The sequence below is a fragment of the Fundulus heteroclitus genome, chromosome 12 (assembly GCF_011125445.2).
Source record: "Fundulus heteroclitus isolate FHET01 chromosome 12, MU-UCD_Fhet_4.1, whole genome shotgun sequence".
NCBI classification, from domain to species: domain Eukaryota; kingdom Metazoa; phylum Chordata; class Actinopteri; order Cyprinodontiformes; family Fundulidae; genus Fundulus; species Fundulus heteroclitus.
This window is the reverse complement of record NC_046372.1, coordinates 7728186-7742158: the sequence shown is the minus strand read 5'-3', so window position 1 is coordinate 7742158 and position 13973 is coordinate 7728186. Positions and strand designations below refer to the sequence as shown.

Here is a 13973-nt window from a genome sequence, read left to right as displayed (position 1 = left end):
ATCCATACAAACATTTTAAAACTTCGTGCATCCTGGTCCTTCCTCATCAACATTTTTCCCTTGCTTTTGTTTTTCTGTCACGTAAAATTCCCACGAAATTCATTGACTTTTGCGGTTGTGAGGTGAATAAAACCTGAAACAGTTCCAGGTATGTATATGCTTCTGCTAGGCACTTCATAGAACCCACATATAGGTGAAGGAGCAGTCGAACGGGCAAGTGATCATTTGTCAGCCTAAATATCACGGCTTTGCCTTTCTTCCAGTCTATTTCAGGTCTAGGGTTGTAAGCGGTGCATCCTGGCCGCCTTCAGCTCCAGTCAGAGCACTCTAATAGATGATAGGGGCTGCGACCCTGACCGCATGTGTAAATAATCCTCATTCCTCTGCTATAAAAGGAGACAGGGGCTCCGTGAATCACCGCGACATGCCGACAAGCCTCCACGGCAAATGTTTTTTAGGAAATGCAAATGCAGACGCACACACCAGCATACGGTAGATGGCCAGAAATAACCTTTGAAACTCTGCAAATGATGAGACGTGCATAATTGCCGTACAGATCTTTAAATCTGACCCATGAGGGTAGATCGCTGTTTATTGTCTTGAAATGTTGGACTTTTTCCGTATCGTCTCAATTTTTATGCAGCATACAGCAAAACAGCGGGGGGTAAAAGCAGATAAATGCTAGATGGGGGAGAGCGTGAGAGAAAGGGGAAAAAAAAACCAGATGGTGGTCATAGCTCGGCTAGACGAAGCGTTGAACGAGACGAGAGGAGAATAACCAGAGAGTTGGAGAGCCCAGATGACTTTAGGAGCTCACTCATTGTCTATCCTTGTAAGGCAAAAAGCCTGGAGAGAGCCCGGCAGAGTAACTCATCAGAGCCGTGCACCGTTCCTGCTCTTCACTGGCTCCAACACGTCAGACAGCATGAACCGGGACACTTCAGCCATCCCAGGCCGCTGATTTGCTCAAATCTACTAACTATCAATGAGTCATCTGCTGGATGTTGTGCCAAAAACATTTTAGTCAAACTATCAGGAGGAGAAGAAACTGTGTGAACCTACCAAAGAATAATTTCGCATGTCTTTGTCACATCGCAAAAAATAAAACTTTGTTAGCATGTTTCTGGAGGCTTCCTAGCAGCGGGTGATGAAGGGGCAGAAGAGCTGAGCCGAAAAAGAAAAGCTCAGCTGCAACGAGGGCTCATTATTGAGTGCAGCTGTGCTTTGATGATACAGATCTTGAATCTGTTTTATTGGGTGACCCTCTTTGACTCGTCTTTGACGGCGAGCGACAGACAAAAGGGTAGACGGACAGTAAAGCTGGGATTAGATAATCACAACTGTCAGTTTCCTGACAACTGTACGCTGATGGAGCCGGACGCGGGGATCAACGGGGCTTCTCGTCTTTTCGGTGCCTGGAGAGGAAAAAAGAGTTGCATACGCTTATTTACCAAAGGATAGAGGCAGAAAGATGCGTTCAGGATTTTCTTTCTATTCCTCACAGATGGAAAAAAACCCTCAGAATCATACCTACAAACACCCCAGTCCTTTTCCACTTTAAGCTCTCGCACGGAAACATTACTGTCACATTCTTAACCTTTGAGATACCTTTACAGTGCAGCTGTCTATGTGAACAGCCCCCATGTGGAAGAGACTTTGGGGGTGATCTCCTCCTTGGTGTGTGTGAATGTGTGTATCCAGGAGGAGCAGCAGGCCCTGGTTGTGTCTGTATGTTTATCTTTGTCTTTTTCATCTCTTTTTTTTATCTTACAGCAGAGACTGATCTGGGTCAGCGTGCCCCCCTCGCTAATTTCTACCCCCATTTTATACCTTTTTTTTTAACTTCTGCTTTGCTTCCTTTGCACCCTTAAACAAAGCCTTGTCATTATATGATCAGTTTGAATCTATTTGTAGATATATATCAGAATAGATTCAGGGGAAATAGGATTTTATATTAAACTTTGTTTCCACTGGTTCTGATCCAATTTTGAACCGGTCGAGTCGTAATACTTGCGAAAGACAATTACCCCCAATTAGGATGAAATAATGCTGAGGAATTTCCTCACCTCTGTCCCTTGCACACATAAACTATCCTTACCAGAAAAATATTATGTTTCAGCATATTCTTTTCATTTCAATTTTTCATTTTAAGAAAACTATAACTTTAGTCCCCACCATAAATAATAACATTTGTAGAACTTTAATTCTAAGCTCACAACTAAATTTTAAGCTCACAAATACCAGTTTTTGCTATTAAAGTTTCTTCATAAAAAAAACAAAACAAATATGGACAAACTGGATGTTTTGCTGTGGCTATTGCCTGAACCTGGGATTGTCAAAAATTGGAAGCAAAATCTGTTTTCATTAACAGCTGTTTATGTGCAAAGCTGTTTTTCCATCCAATTTGTGCAAACTTACATATTTACAATATATGAAAAAGCATCCATGCCTGAACAGTAAAGCATATTTTTTAGGGGAGTACAGCAGCAGCGAAAATTTTAGCTAGAGATCAAAATGCAACAGTGGATTAAATATTATTACCTTGGGATTGGTTGTAATGTGACAGGAAGTGAAAAATGCTCTGTATTATGTACTGAAAACCTCATTTACTCATCATTTGTTTTTATCGTGTCTGTTTTTTTTTTTTATTATTATTAATGTGAATTTTCTGCTCCCTGGCAGTCCTCAATCCTCATTCTGCTTTGTAAGTTGAGCCAAGCATTTTCAATGGGAGGCAGGATAGTCTGACACGAAACATGAAACCACCCTGTTCTCAGTCAGCAAAATTAGGTTTAGCATTTGATTTACTTAGGTAACCAGGAATCTACTCGCAGACATTATCAAAAATCCCAACGCTCCTCTAGTTACTTCAGATACATGCAAGTCACCCAAGTATTCGGCTGTCAAGCACCCCATAATGTTTCCACCAAGATCATATGCTTTCTGCAGTGTATGTCAACTGTGTTCTGTGTATTATGCTTAATATAAGGATTATGTTATGTTATGATGTTTAGTCAGAGACTATGTGACAAATTTCTTAAGTCTTATGATATTTTCTTTCCTTTTCACCTTCAGGTTCTGACCACATCCGCGAGAAAGATGGCCTGTGGTCGGTGTTGGCCTGGTTGTCCATCATGGCCGCCAGGAAACAAGGTGTGGAGCAGATTGTCAGGGAGCACTGGGCCAGGTTTGGCCGCAACTATTTCTGCAGGTGATGAGCTCTGAAAGACATCCAGTCATCTGTCTGTGAATACAACGCTGATCGAAATTCTTTTGATGTGTTTTCAACCTATAGTGAACGCTGTAGCAAGGAAGGGAGGGCCGCGCAGTGCACTGCGAACTTCCTATCGTGTAAATGTCTGCAATGAATAGCTAAAATGCTAAAGTTAGCATCATCGCTCGTCCTCATTTCACCCTCTCCCCAGCGAGAGTCTCTACAGAAAGAGTTCCCACTGATAGTAGCTGCAGCTCTGTGCCGTGTGTTCCCACAGAGAGCTTTTTTAAACTGATGAACGTTTCCCACAAGACGAGATGCACGGCAGGGAGAAATGAGTTAGGATAAGGACCAGGCATGATGATGATGATTTTTAAAACATCTGTCAGTATTTTGAGAAACATGTCGTTCACCCCCATTAATCATCTCTCTGAGGATTCAGGGCTCTTATAAATGTCACGGGTTGTTGATGAAACGCTACGATGTTAACCCAGTCTGAAGATGCATTAGAAATGAAAGATCTGATGAAAAACTTTCAAACTGTGCAATCTTCTATGTTAAAGTTTTGCTTTCTTTTTATTGCTCTTGAATTGAAATCCATTTTAAATATGCATGTGTGTGCATATATCTGTTTCTGACTTCCAGGTTTGATTATGAAGGCCTGGACCCACGTGCAGCCTTTTACCTGATGAGGGATCTGGAGACGGTGATCTCAGACAAGGCTTTCAGCAGCCAGAAGTTCGCTGTGGGAGACCACGTCTACAGCGTGGAGCGGGCCGAGAACTTTGAGTACATCGACCCGGTGGACGGCACAGTCGCCCGGAACCAGGTCGGTGCGGCACGGCTCCAAATGTGGGATGTAACATCAAAAACAAAAATAACACGTAGAGATAAAATTTTGATTTCTAGCATTTCAGAAGGAAGATAAACAGAAATTGGTTGCAAACAAAGACAAAAAAAAACCCAAAACAAGACAAAAAACTGAGATGATAAGATTATCTTTTGTTGAACCCGGTGGTGGTCTTTGGTTTGCCAAATCAACATTGAAAAAAAAGATTTAGTAACTACTATGTAGTTTCCATTATATACTGAATGCTTTTATATTTGTTTTTTATATAGTTTTTTTTTGGCTGCTTTTTTTTTTATTCACCTGTTTCCTAAAACACCAAAATGTGATATATTCTTAAAGGAATGATTAGTTAACTGGATAATACACCACAAAGACTCATTCAGTTCACGGTATGTCTGAAAACTATTTTAATAACTAACACCCACAACCCCCAGCTCAAATGAAAAAAAGCTTCACTGCTCAGGCATAACATTACGATCAGGATGGGCAGCCTGACTGGTCTATAACCGTATGTTCCCTCATATGTATCAATGTTTCATTATTAACCATCGTTCACCTCATGAATAATAAACATTCACACGTTTTCTAACTTTTTAACAGCTTATATTGAGGAAAAATGTTTTTAAAGCTGGTATATGAGCCAGGAAGTGTTAACTGGCAGCAATACTGTTTTATAAATTATTATTTTTTTATGTAAACTTACCAAAATTGGTAAGTGTTATATACATTGAAAACCAGAAATCAATTGGCAACATTTACAGAAAACGTTTTGAATGGAGGTTAATGGCCCAAAAGTTGGACACAATTTGCTGTACAGTATTTAATTTACAAGCCTTGATGATAAATAAAAAAGGCAAAATGAAAATGACATCCAAGATACACAACCTGACCACATTTATGCAACATGTATATACACTGCTAAGGTTATGCAGAAATAAGACAACAGAATAAGAACTGCTAAAAAAAAACAAAAAAAAAAACAGAAATGGACACAGAAGGATCTCCCACTTATTGGGTCTCGTACTTGTTGACTCTCTTTTCCTCCTCTCCCTATCCTCCGGACCACCCACTGCGAGGCTCCATGTTTGGATATGAACATCTTATCAGTCGTTCTATATCATAAACTCGCTCATTCACATAACATACGGTTTAGTTCTGCGTAAACACTGATAACGGTTGGTTAGTGTAACCTTCCTGTCGCAGTCCTTTTAACTCTTTCGCTGTATTTCAACTTTTTCAAAGTCGACTTCTCCATTTCTTCTTCTATTGTATGTCATATCCTAAAAAACGACAATGACTTGTGCTTCCTCACTCTCCTTTTGGCAGATTTAACTCCTGCCCCATGAAAGTAATATCACCCCACATATACGCACACCCTGGCTGAGCGTTTCGCTTTACGTGTGCAAAAAGCAAAAAGCACATCTGACTCTGGACACACCAGGTCTATTGCTAGTTAGTTGGTCAGGCCGAAATGGTAAAACCCTAGCAACCCGGTCGCCACCCAGCGAATGTTTTCACGCCGTGCATTCCTCCCAGTACAGACCTATATCAGCTGTCATCTCTCTTGCAGCGTCTCCATCACACAGGGGGGGAGGAAGTGAGGCGCACAGAGACAAACACGCTCAAACAGAAATGCGCCAGACAGCGCTGGGCTGGGAGGATTTACGCTGCAGTCGCATGGCAGCGGGTCTGTTGTCGGCTACCGAATTCATCTGGCATTGTCTGCATGTCAGACAGAGAGCGCACGGATTTAAGCCCTTAGACTCAGCTGTCTGTTTTTGGAAAATGTTGTGCCGACATATTTATCTTTCAGTTTTCATCTCCACTCGCCTTCCCAGGATAAACGTTGTAATCGTGATTGTTTTAGATGAAAGTGTTTTCGTTTCTTGTTTAGGTGTGTCAGCTTCGGTTTTTTAACAGAATTTGCTTCCATCTTTTTTTCTTTTTTTTTTGCCTTGATATTTTAAGTTGACCAGCTTACATTCGCCAACTTTCTCAGCAAATCATTTCAATGACAGGTGAATTAAAGCAGAGAGCCTTGTACGTATTATAATGAAGCTAAAGGCGGAAATTCAACTGAAGAAACTCTTGCTCACTTCCATGCTGGCCCGCCTCCGATGCAGCCAATCCGCTTCGAGCCACACCTCCTCGAAGCCCAATCATCATTCAGTGTTCACCTTAAAAGCAACTCCAAATCATCTCTCGGCCTGCTTTTCAGCAAGCGCAAGAACCGTCGCACCAATGTCGGATTTCGATTCAGACGACCATTTCAACCCACCTCCATCCCCTTCTCCACCATCGTAGCAAGCTCCATCTGACTTTTCCTCGATGCTCCTTCAACCTCGCCCTTCCAGAGTGTAGTTCCTTCTGGACTCTCATGGAATTCTCTGTCACTCTTAAAACAGTCCGGCAGAAGACCGCCATGTTTAGCCTGGTTCTGCCAGAGGTTTCTTCCCAAAGGGGAGTTTTTTCTCTCCACAGTCGCTTCATGCTTGCTCATCATGGACAGTTTATGCAAACTTTGTTTATCCAAGTTTGACATTTAACTCAAGCAATTACCTTGCAAACCAGCCTCTATGGATTAACCAACTTCATCTATCTAAACTCCACCACCAGTTTCAGGCCTGGGGGAAATATCCCTATTCTCATACATCTGTTTATCTACATTAATGTTTAAATCAGTTTAAGCGCCAAAGTTTAAATTGTTGTATCAATAAACTTTTCTAATTGCCTTTTCTCTCTTTGTGAGTTTTTCAGATTAAATTGACGTCTTGGAAAATAAATACTTAGTGTCGTCAAAATCCCTTTAGTTCAAATAAATTCTGATTATTTGGTGGTTGATTAAACACACAGAGCCTTACAAAAAAATAATTAACTCATTAACGTTTTTAAATTTTGTCATATTGCAACCTCAAACTTCCACGTGTTTGATTGGGAGTTTACACTAAGTAGTACATCATTGTGGAGCGGCAGAAAAATAATACACGGTTTTCCACCTTTTTCTCAAACAATATAATTGTTTGGAATGTTGTTCCAAACTATTGACTCCAAGTCTTTTGGGGTTTGTCTCTGCTGGGCATGTTCCTCTAGAGGCATACATTTTTGTCCATTCTTCTTTGCAAAATAGCCCAAGTTCAGTCAGACTGGATGGCGAGCTTCTGTGAACATCAGTTTTCAAGTCTTACCACAGAATCTCAAATGGATGTCGGTCTGGACTTTGACTGAGCTATTCATACACATGAATATGCAAAAATAAGCAGTTTTAAACAGGAATTCATTCAACATTTAAACAGCATGTAAACAAACATCTAAAATGAACATTTGTGTGCTAACATACAGTATATTTCTATCTGTATGTGCGTGCATGATGGTGGTGATGGGGTGGGCGGGGGTGTTGCCATTCCACTCTTATTTCCTTTTCTTTATGGAGCCTCGGGAAGCAGTTGCTGGTTGATGTGACGCTGAGGTACATCACATTTCTGCCAAGAAAACAGGAAGCACAATTTTGAAATTGTGCTATAGCACTCTTTATCCTCTGACATACGTATTATACACGTTACGGCGCTGGTTGACCCATGCCTGACCAAGATGTAGGGATCCACTCTTCCTCACTTGGAAGCCATGGTGGCACAAGGAGGTAGGGCGTTCATCCTGGGGTTTGAACCGTCAACCTTCCGGTTCGAACCTCAACCTTGTTATGTCCACCTGCTGGCAGTGCTCAGTGGGCTAGTGGTCTGGATGTATGGTACCCTTGTTTCTGTCAGTCTTCCCCAGGGCAGCTGTGGCAACATTGTAACTTATCAGTGTGTGAATATGTGTATGAATAAGTTAATGACTGAATTTAGGGTAAAGTGTTTTGGGTTCCACTGGACTTGATAAGGCGCTGTACAAGTGAAGGCCATTTACCCACATTACAACCTCACTGTCTCAGTAAGTGACCCTAACTTACGCCTTCCGGCCCTAAAATGTTGTTGCCTCCGTCAGTCTGTCTTAACCTTAAGGATAAAGGTTAAAAAAAAATGATTATGGTCATTATTTTGGCACTACGACATATCCGCTCTGTAGAACGATATCGTCTGAACAAAAATGTCCTAACTGCGTGGTTTTGCCCTGAGGCAACGAACGAAAACAAAACACAGTTTAAGCATTAAATTAATGACAAAATAAGTTTTAAAATTGTCAAAAATGATTCTTTACATCTTCTTGCATGTGAATATATTTTTTTCATTTAAAGTTAACGCAAGTATAAACATGCTGAAAAATGTCATTCAACCTACCAATTGATGGCACTGTGCAGCATGCAACTTCTCTTTCTGAAAGGACCGCCCCTTTCCCAGAAAAAAGGTCACATGAACATCAACCTCTCTTTTTATTGGATAAAAATGTGTGTCCTCCCCCACCCCAAAAAAAATAAATAAATAATAAAGCAATTAAAGGGGCTTTGTGAAATCATGATATGTGGTTTGTTACCCGAGGGTAACACCATCCTATAGAGGTCTAATGCTCATTTTAAAAAATGTGGAAGCCAAAATGTCAGAATGTATTAGTTCTTGTTCTTAAATTTGTATTTTTTCTAAATTATTTATGATTTAAAACATCGTAACACTGTATTTCTAGTAAGTCTCGTTTGGTTGCTCTGTATGAGTTTTTAAATATGTGCCCACGGGTCTATGTTGTATAAATAAAAAAAGTAATAATAACTGTATTAATCCAGCAGAACCCCGATAAAGCACATTGAAATCTTTGGTTGTCACGTAGCAAAACGTTTTTGCACAGCACTGTAGGCAGTCCACGTCATTTAGAGACGGCATGTATGTTCCCCTTCTAGCCGCCGATGCTCTGCAGCAGATGGTGGTTTTAACAAGCATTAGTCTGTCAGCCTGCTGATAACTGCTGCTCTATTGTTAGAGATGAGCCGGCACACTCCCACATACAGAGACGGGCAGGCGGACATCTCTTATTATCACTGCCCCTCTTTTAAATCGTCCTCTCACTTCCAGAGTCATGATAAAGGTGAGGAGCTGGAGTTTTAGAGAGGTTTCTGTTTATCATAGAAGGGAACAGTCTGAAAAGCTTTTCCGCTCACTGACTGCATGGTGCGCCCATGCAAGTGACTAAAACACTGCTACTACTACTACTACTACTACTACTACTACTACTACTACTACTAATAATAATAATAATAATAATAATAATAATAATACATAACATTTAGAGGAAAGTTTTATGCCTCAGGTGGGGAATGTTTTCTCAAATATTTAAAACGTTAGTAGATGAAATATGGATACTTTATTGTTGTGGTTATTATCACCACAGAAGCAATTTTAGAGTTTTTGCTCCTTTTCTTCCCATAAGATAATGCGATCCCATCCCATTGATAACCTGTTTGCTGAAAGGATGAATAGATCAGACTATGGGCCTCTAAATGTTCTTTACTGCCAAAAAAAAAAATGGGTTTACGTTGGATTGCACGCCCAAATAGTCTAGCATCATAGCATCATAAGTATATATATATATATATATATATATATATATATATATATATATATATATATATATATTGCCTATATGCTGAACAGTTTGACAAATTACAGTTTAAACTCATTACCACAAAAGGCAAAGTGACAGTGACATCTAGTGGACGTTTACTGTCAATGTGCATCAAACAGACTTGGTAAAAAAAAATATATGGTTAAGGTGCATTGTGTCGTTTGTGGTGCTAATTGGAGTATACAGAATATTTCCTAGATTTTATTCTTATTCAAATTCTTCTAAATCACTTTAACTTTCAATGAAAAGGTTTATTGAAACTTTTAATATATGTTTTAGGGCTTAAGGATCGTCTTCACCGACTCTTCCCGTCTCGTGTTTCGGATGAGCGGGAGCGGCGGAGGGACGGGCGCAACCATACGCATCTACGCTGAGAGCTTTGAGAGAGACCCTGAGAGACACAGCAGAGAGACTCAGGTAGGGATGCTGCGTGTTATCTGGTGTTCACCTGATTAAAGCTGATTCAAAAAATAAATAAAAGCCTTATAAAAAATAAATGTTATTTATTATGAGGATTTTACACATCTTTAGCAGGGATACAAATAGTTATGGAGGATGCTGTGTACTAATGAAGTTAATTGACCCGTAGTTTTCTGAAAGTCTGCAATCGCTGAAGTCACAGCGACTGTTCGGCCTCATTTAGGTCAGTCTGTCTTTTATTTAATCTTTTTTCAATCACACAAACCCAGCATTCAGTCAATCTGCTGCTTGCCCGATACGTATAGAAACTGTCATTCAGAATGCCCACAATTATAAATCCTGCTTATCCAGACAGATTCTTTGCTGACAGCCCCAAACGTTGCAAAAAAAAATGCAATCCCCTTTATTAAGTTTTGTATGATTTTGCACGTAGATGTATATGCACTGTTTGGGTTATTTATTTATTATTTATGTAATAACGTAATTCTTACATAAATCCACTGCGCATAAGCATAAACAGTATCAACATACACGCTTGCCGGAGATGCTGCACTGTGTGACCATCATACTGGTCCTCATTCATTCTTTATAACTCGCTTCTTAAGACAACGTTCATCAACTTCAAGACATTTACTTGGTGTTGATTTTTGTCAAAGTCGCAACAAGGCATGACTCGGCAACTGCTCGTTGACTTGCAATAGCTCTTTAATTAATCTGCTGGGTTTCAATTTCCCTTTAATATGATGTTTATTTCTGTAATTAAATATCTGCTACATGTGACAAAATCCCATTACAAAAGTAGAACAAACTCTCTGAAATCTTTTGTTTTCTCTGACCCTATCCAGGGCATCTTCTCAGGAAACTTGGTCATTTGCTAAATTTTTTCAATGGTTGTAAACAGAGTGTTGTTTTTTTTTATGCTCACATTCACATGCATGTTGCACACGGTTTTGAAAATCACCCCACACAGTTACACATTTCCTTCAATATGAATATGATATTTTTATTAACTGTACAGTATAGTTTGCCTTATGTTGTAAATGTGCCCTTACTTTACAGTCTCTTATTCTCCTTTTTTTTATTTTATACTTTCACTTTGCCACTGGTACACCAAATTTTCCCACAGTCGGAAAACAAAAAGGATATTTTTATTCTATTTGATTTAGCTCTATGCTTTTTGGTCACAGTAGCACTTGCTGTATATGCTTAGCAAAATATAGATCATTAGCAATGTATGCTTATAGTCATGCTCAAGCAGCAGAAAAGTAAGGCAATGAATGTTTAACCAGTGTTGGTACAGTATAAGTAACCACATCTCTGACTGAGGTATTATGGTGCAAATAAAGGATTTACAGCAATTAACATAAACTTCAGTGCCAGGTCTGAATAAAATGGAAAATCTTGATTTGGAAATAGATTGGACCGGTTCATCACTTTAAATAATAGGTGAGAGAGGGGAGAAGCAGGAAGGGAGAAACTTATAAACTACCAGGAGAGAGACAAACAAACCAACCTAATTAAAAATGGATTGTTGTATATTTGAAAGTGTATGTTTTATCATTAAAACTACAGCATTATCCGGTCTATGTGAGCTTATAAAAAAATAAAGATGTCAAAAATTTCAGATAGAACCATAATGAAGGATCACTTTTAAAAAGGTACAAGAACCTTTATTACACAGGTGAAATCAGTCAGAGGGAAATTAAGAGCGGCTGAGACCAATGAGACAGAGGAGCTGAGGGGAGGAGAGTAACGAGCTGAAGGGAAAGAGGAAATATAACAAAATGTACATGAAATAAACTGAGAACAAAGTCCACTAAAGTAAGAACTAAGATACAAACAAAAGCTTAAGAATAATTAACAAAGGTAAGCACGAGATCCAGGAAGGTCTCTCTTGAAAATGAGATTTTGGATCTCAACGAGAATACCTCTAAATAAAGGTTAAATAATTAAATAAAATAAACTAAAAGAGGGGCAGAGAAGCGGACAGAGCAATGCCATCACAAAGAAAAACCTTTGAAAATAACCTTAAAACATAGCTTTCATCAAGCCTCCATTGCTGCATGAATTTTTTTTTTTCATTGGTCAGTTACAATGTTCTAATCTTAAATGTGGCGTTTTTATTAGCTGGAGGTGGGGGGGCGGGAAATCACAATTAAAGGCTTTACAACATCATCAGTCTGTGTTAATAGATATAATGTGTTTCCCTTAGTGAATCAAGTAACTGAAATAAATTAACTTTTCAATAGGATTACTGTATACTGTCTATACTGAGGCCGGGTTGGAGAAATGACAAACATGAAGGTCTGATCAGAGGCAATGTGGATCAGGTGAGGAGGCAGGGCAGCTGAGGGAGATAAGTAATAAACACAGGGGGAGCTGAGCCGCCACACAACGAGATAAAGAGTCATGAGAGGGAAGGTAATCAGCGTGGTAACCAAAATAACACTTCATACGCAGAGAACAGAACGGCATAAACTAGAAACTAAGGACTCGTTGCTTTTACGTCACCTTTGACCAATAACAACACTGAACACATGTTTGAAGATCTTTTGCTATAATAACCAGACTTCTTTCTTTAATGCATTTAGGTTCCAAAGCTCGATGTTCCGTCATGTTTACTTTTGGGTTCTTTGTGGCTTTATTTTTCCTCTGCAGGTGGTGCTGGGGCCTCTCATTGCCATCGCCCTGAAGATCTCAAACATTCACGAGAGGACAGGACGGCGTGGTCCAAACGTCATCACATGAGCTAAGAGGAAAGAAACGGGAGACACACACACACACACACACACACACACACCCTATATGCATCTACCTGCTCACACTGTTCATTTAACCTTATGTACTTATTTGCATTTCCGCAGCTTCAGCCTGGTTTTTCACTTTGCCTTGAACAGCGACTAACGTCAGATTTTCATTTTTTTTTTGTCTCTGCTGGGATTTGTCTCCCAAATACAAACATGTTGTCACAGCCACACATCTCTGTTCGTTTTTTGTCCACTATGATGAGTCAGTAACTGAAAAAAACATGAAGCAAGTTCAAATACTTCAATGGATAAATAATGGAAATTATGCAAACAATAAACACAAATGTGAAGACAGAATATTGTTGTTTCTGCTTTTATCACAGCTGTCTCTGCAAAGTGTTTTTTTTTGTCATGTCTATTGTTTCCCACAAAACTCCACAATCTGCAACAATTTCCTTTAGAGCAAGCTGTGAGCAAAGGGAATTACGATTTGAGTTCTTTTTTTCTATTGGAAAATGAGACAAAAGAAGGAAAATGTTTACTGTAGGACCCTTTCCCCCCCTTAAAACATGTAATTCTATTTAAATATACTGTATATTTCATTTTTTGTTTGCAAATCAACATTTCTTTGTGTGCATTATTTTTCCAGACTAAAGGACAATAAAAAAATAAAAAAAACATAACTGAGATGTTCCATGTTGCATTTTGGGATTTTTACTTAAGATGTTCTTCCTCGGTAAGACATGTTTGTCGCGATCGAACAGCACCTGTTTTCCAGCTGAGCAGGAAACAAACTGAAGCTGTCGAGTTGCGATAAGAAGTTATGAGGTTTGATCTTTATACCACTCAGATGAGACGGCGAGAGCAGGAAATCATAAACGCGTTGATTGCCATCATTCTGACTCGATATTCGTGCCTGTGGATGTCCGAAAGGATGTCTTCACTCAGCCATTCAGAGGTTAGCTGTCGGTTGTACAAGTTATTGCTCCGTCGCCTTTACAATACCAGGGGTCATCGCTGGTGTCAGTTCTCACTGACGGTGTTGCTAATATTCAAACGGACCCTTTGAGATCTTAAAATGTTTGAGACAGAGTATTAAATGAGAAAGGACATTATGAGGTAATCTTTTTTTAAAGTAGGCGTTCAATTTTAACGAAAACATTTTGAGAACATTTATATGGTTCATTAAACA

The 13973-nt window shown here is 39.4% G+C and overlaps 1 protein-coding gene across 1 annotated transcript in view; it reads left to right on the top strand.

Annotated features, from left to right (window-relative positions):
- pgm5 (phosphoglucomutase 5) overlaps window positions 1–13138 on the top strand; it is a 33585-nt gene extending 20447 nt beyond the window's left edge. The window contains exons 8-11 of the mRNA XM_012870093.3: window positions 3076–3211; window positions 3860–4043; window positions 9894–10031; window positions 12693–13138. Coding sequence (XP_012725547.2) covers window positions 3076–3211; window positions 3860–4043; window positions 9894–10031; window positions 12693–12782 — 548 coding nt within the window. The 3' untranslated portion in view covers window positions 12783–13138. The remainder of the gene's footprint in view (window positions 1–3075; window positions 3212–3859; window positions 4044–9893; window positions 10032–12692) is intronic.
- The last annotated feature ends 835 nt before the right edge of the window (window positions 13139–13973 follow it).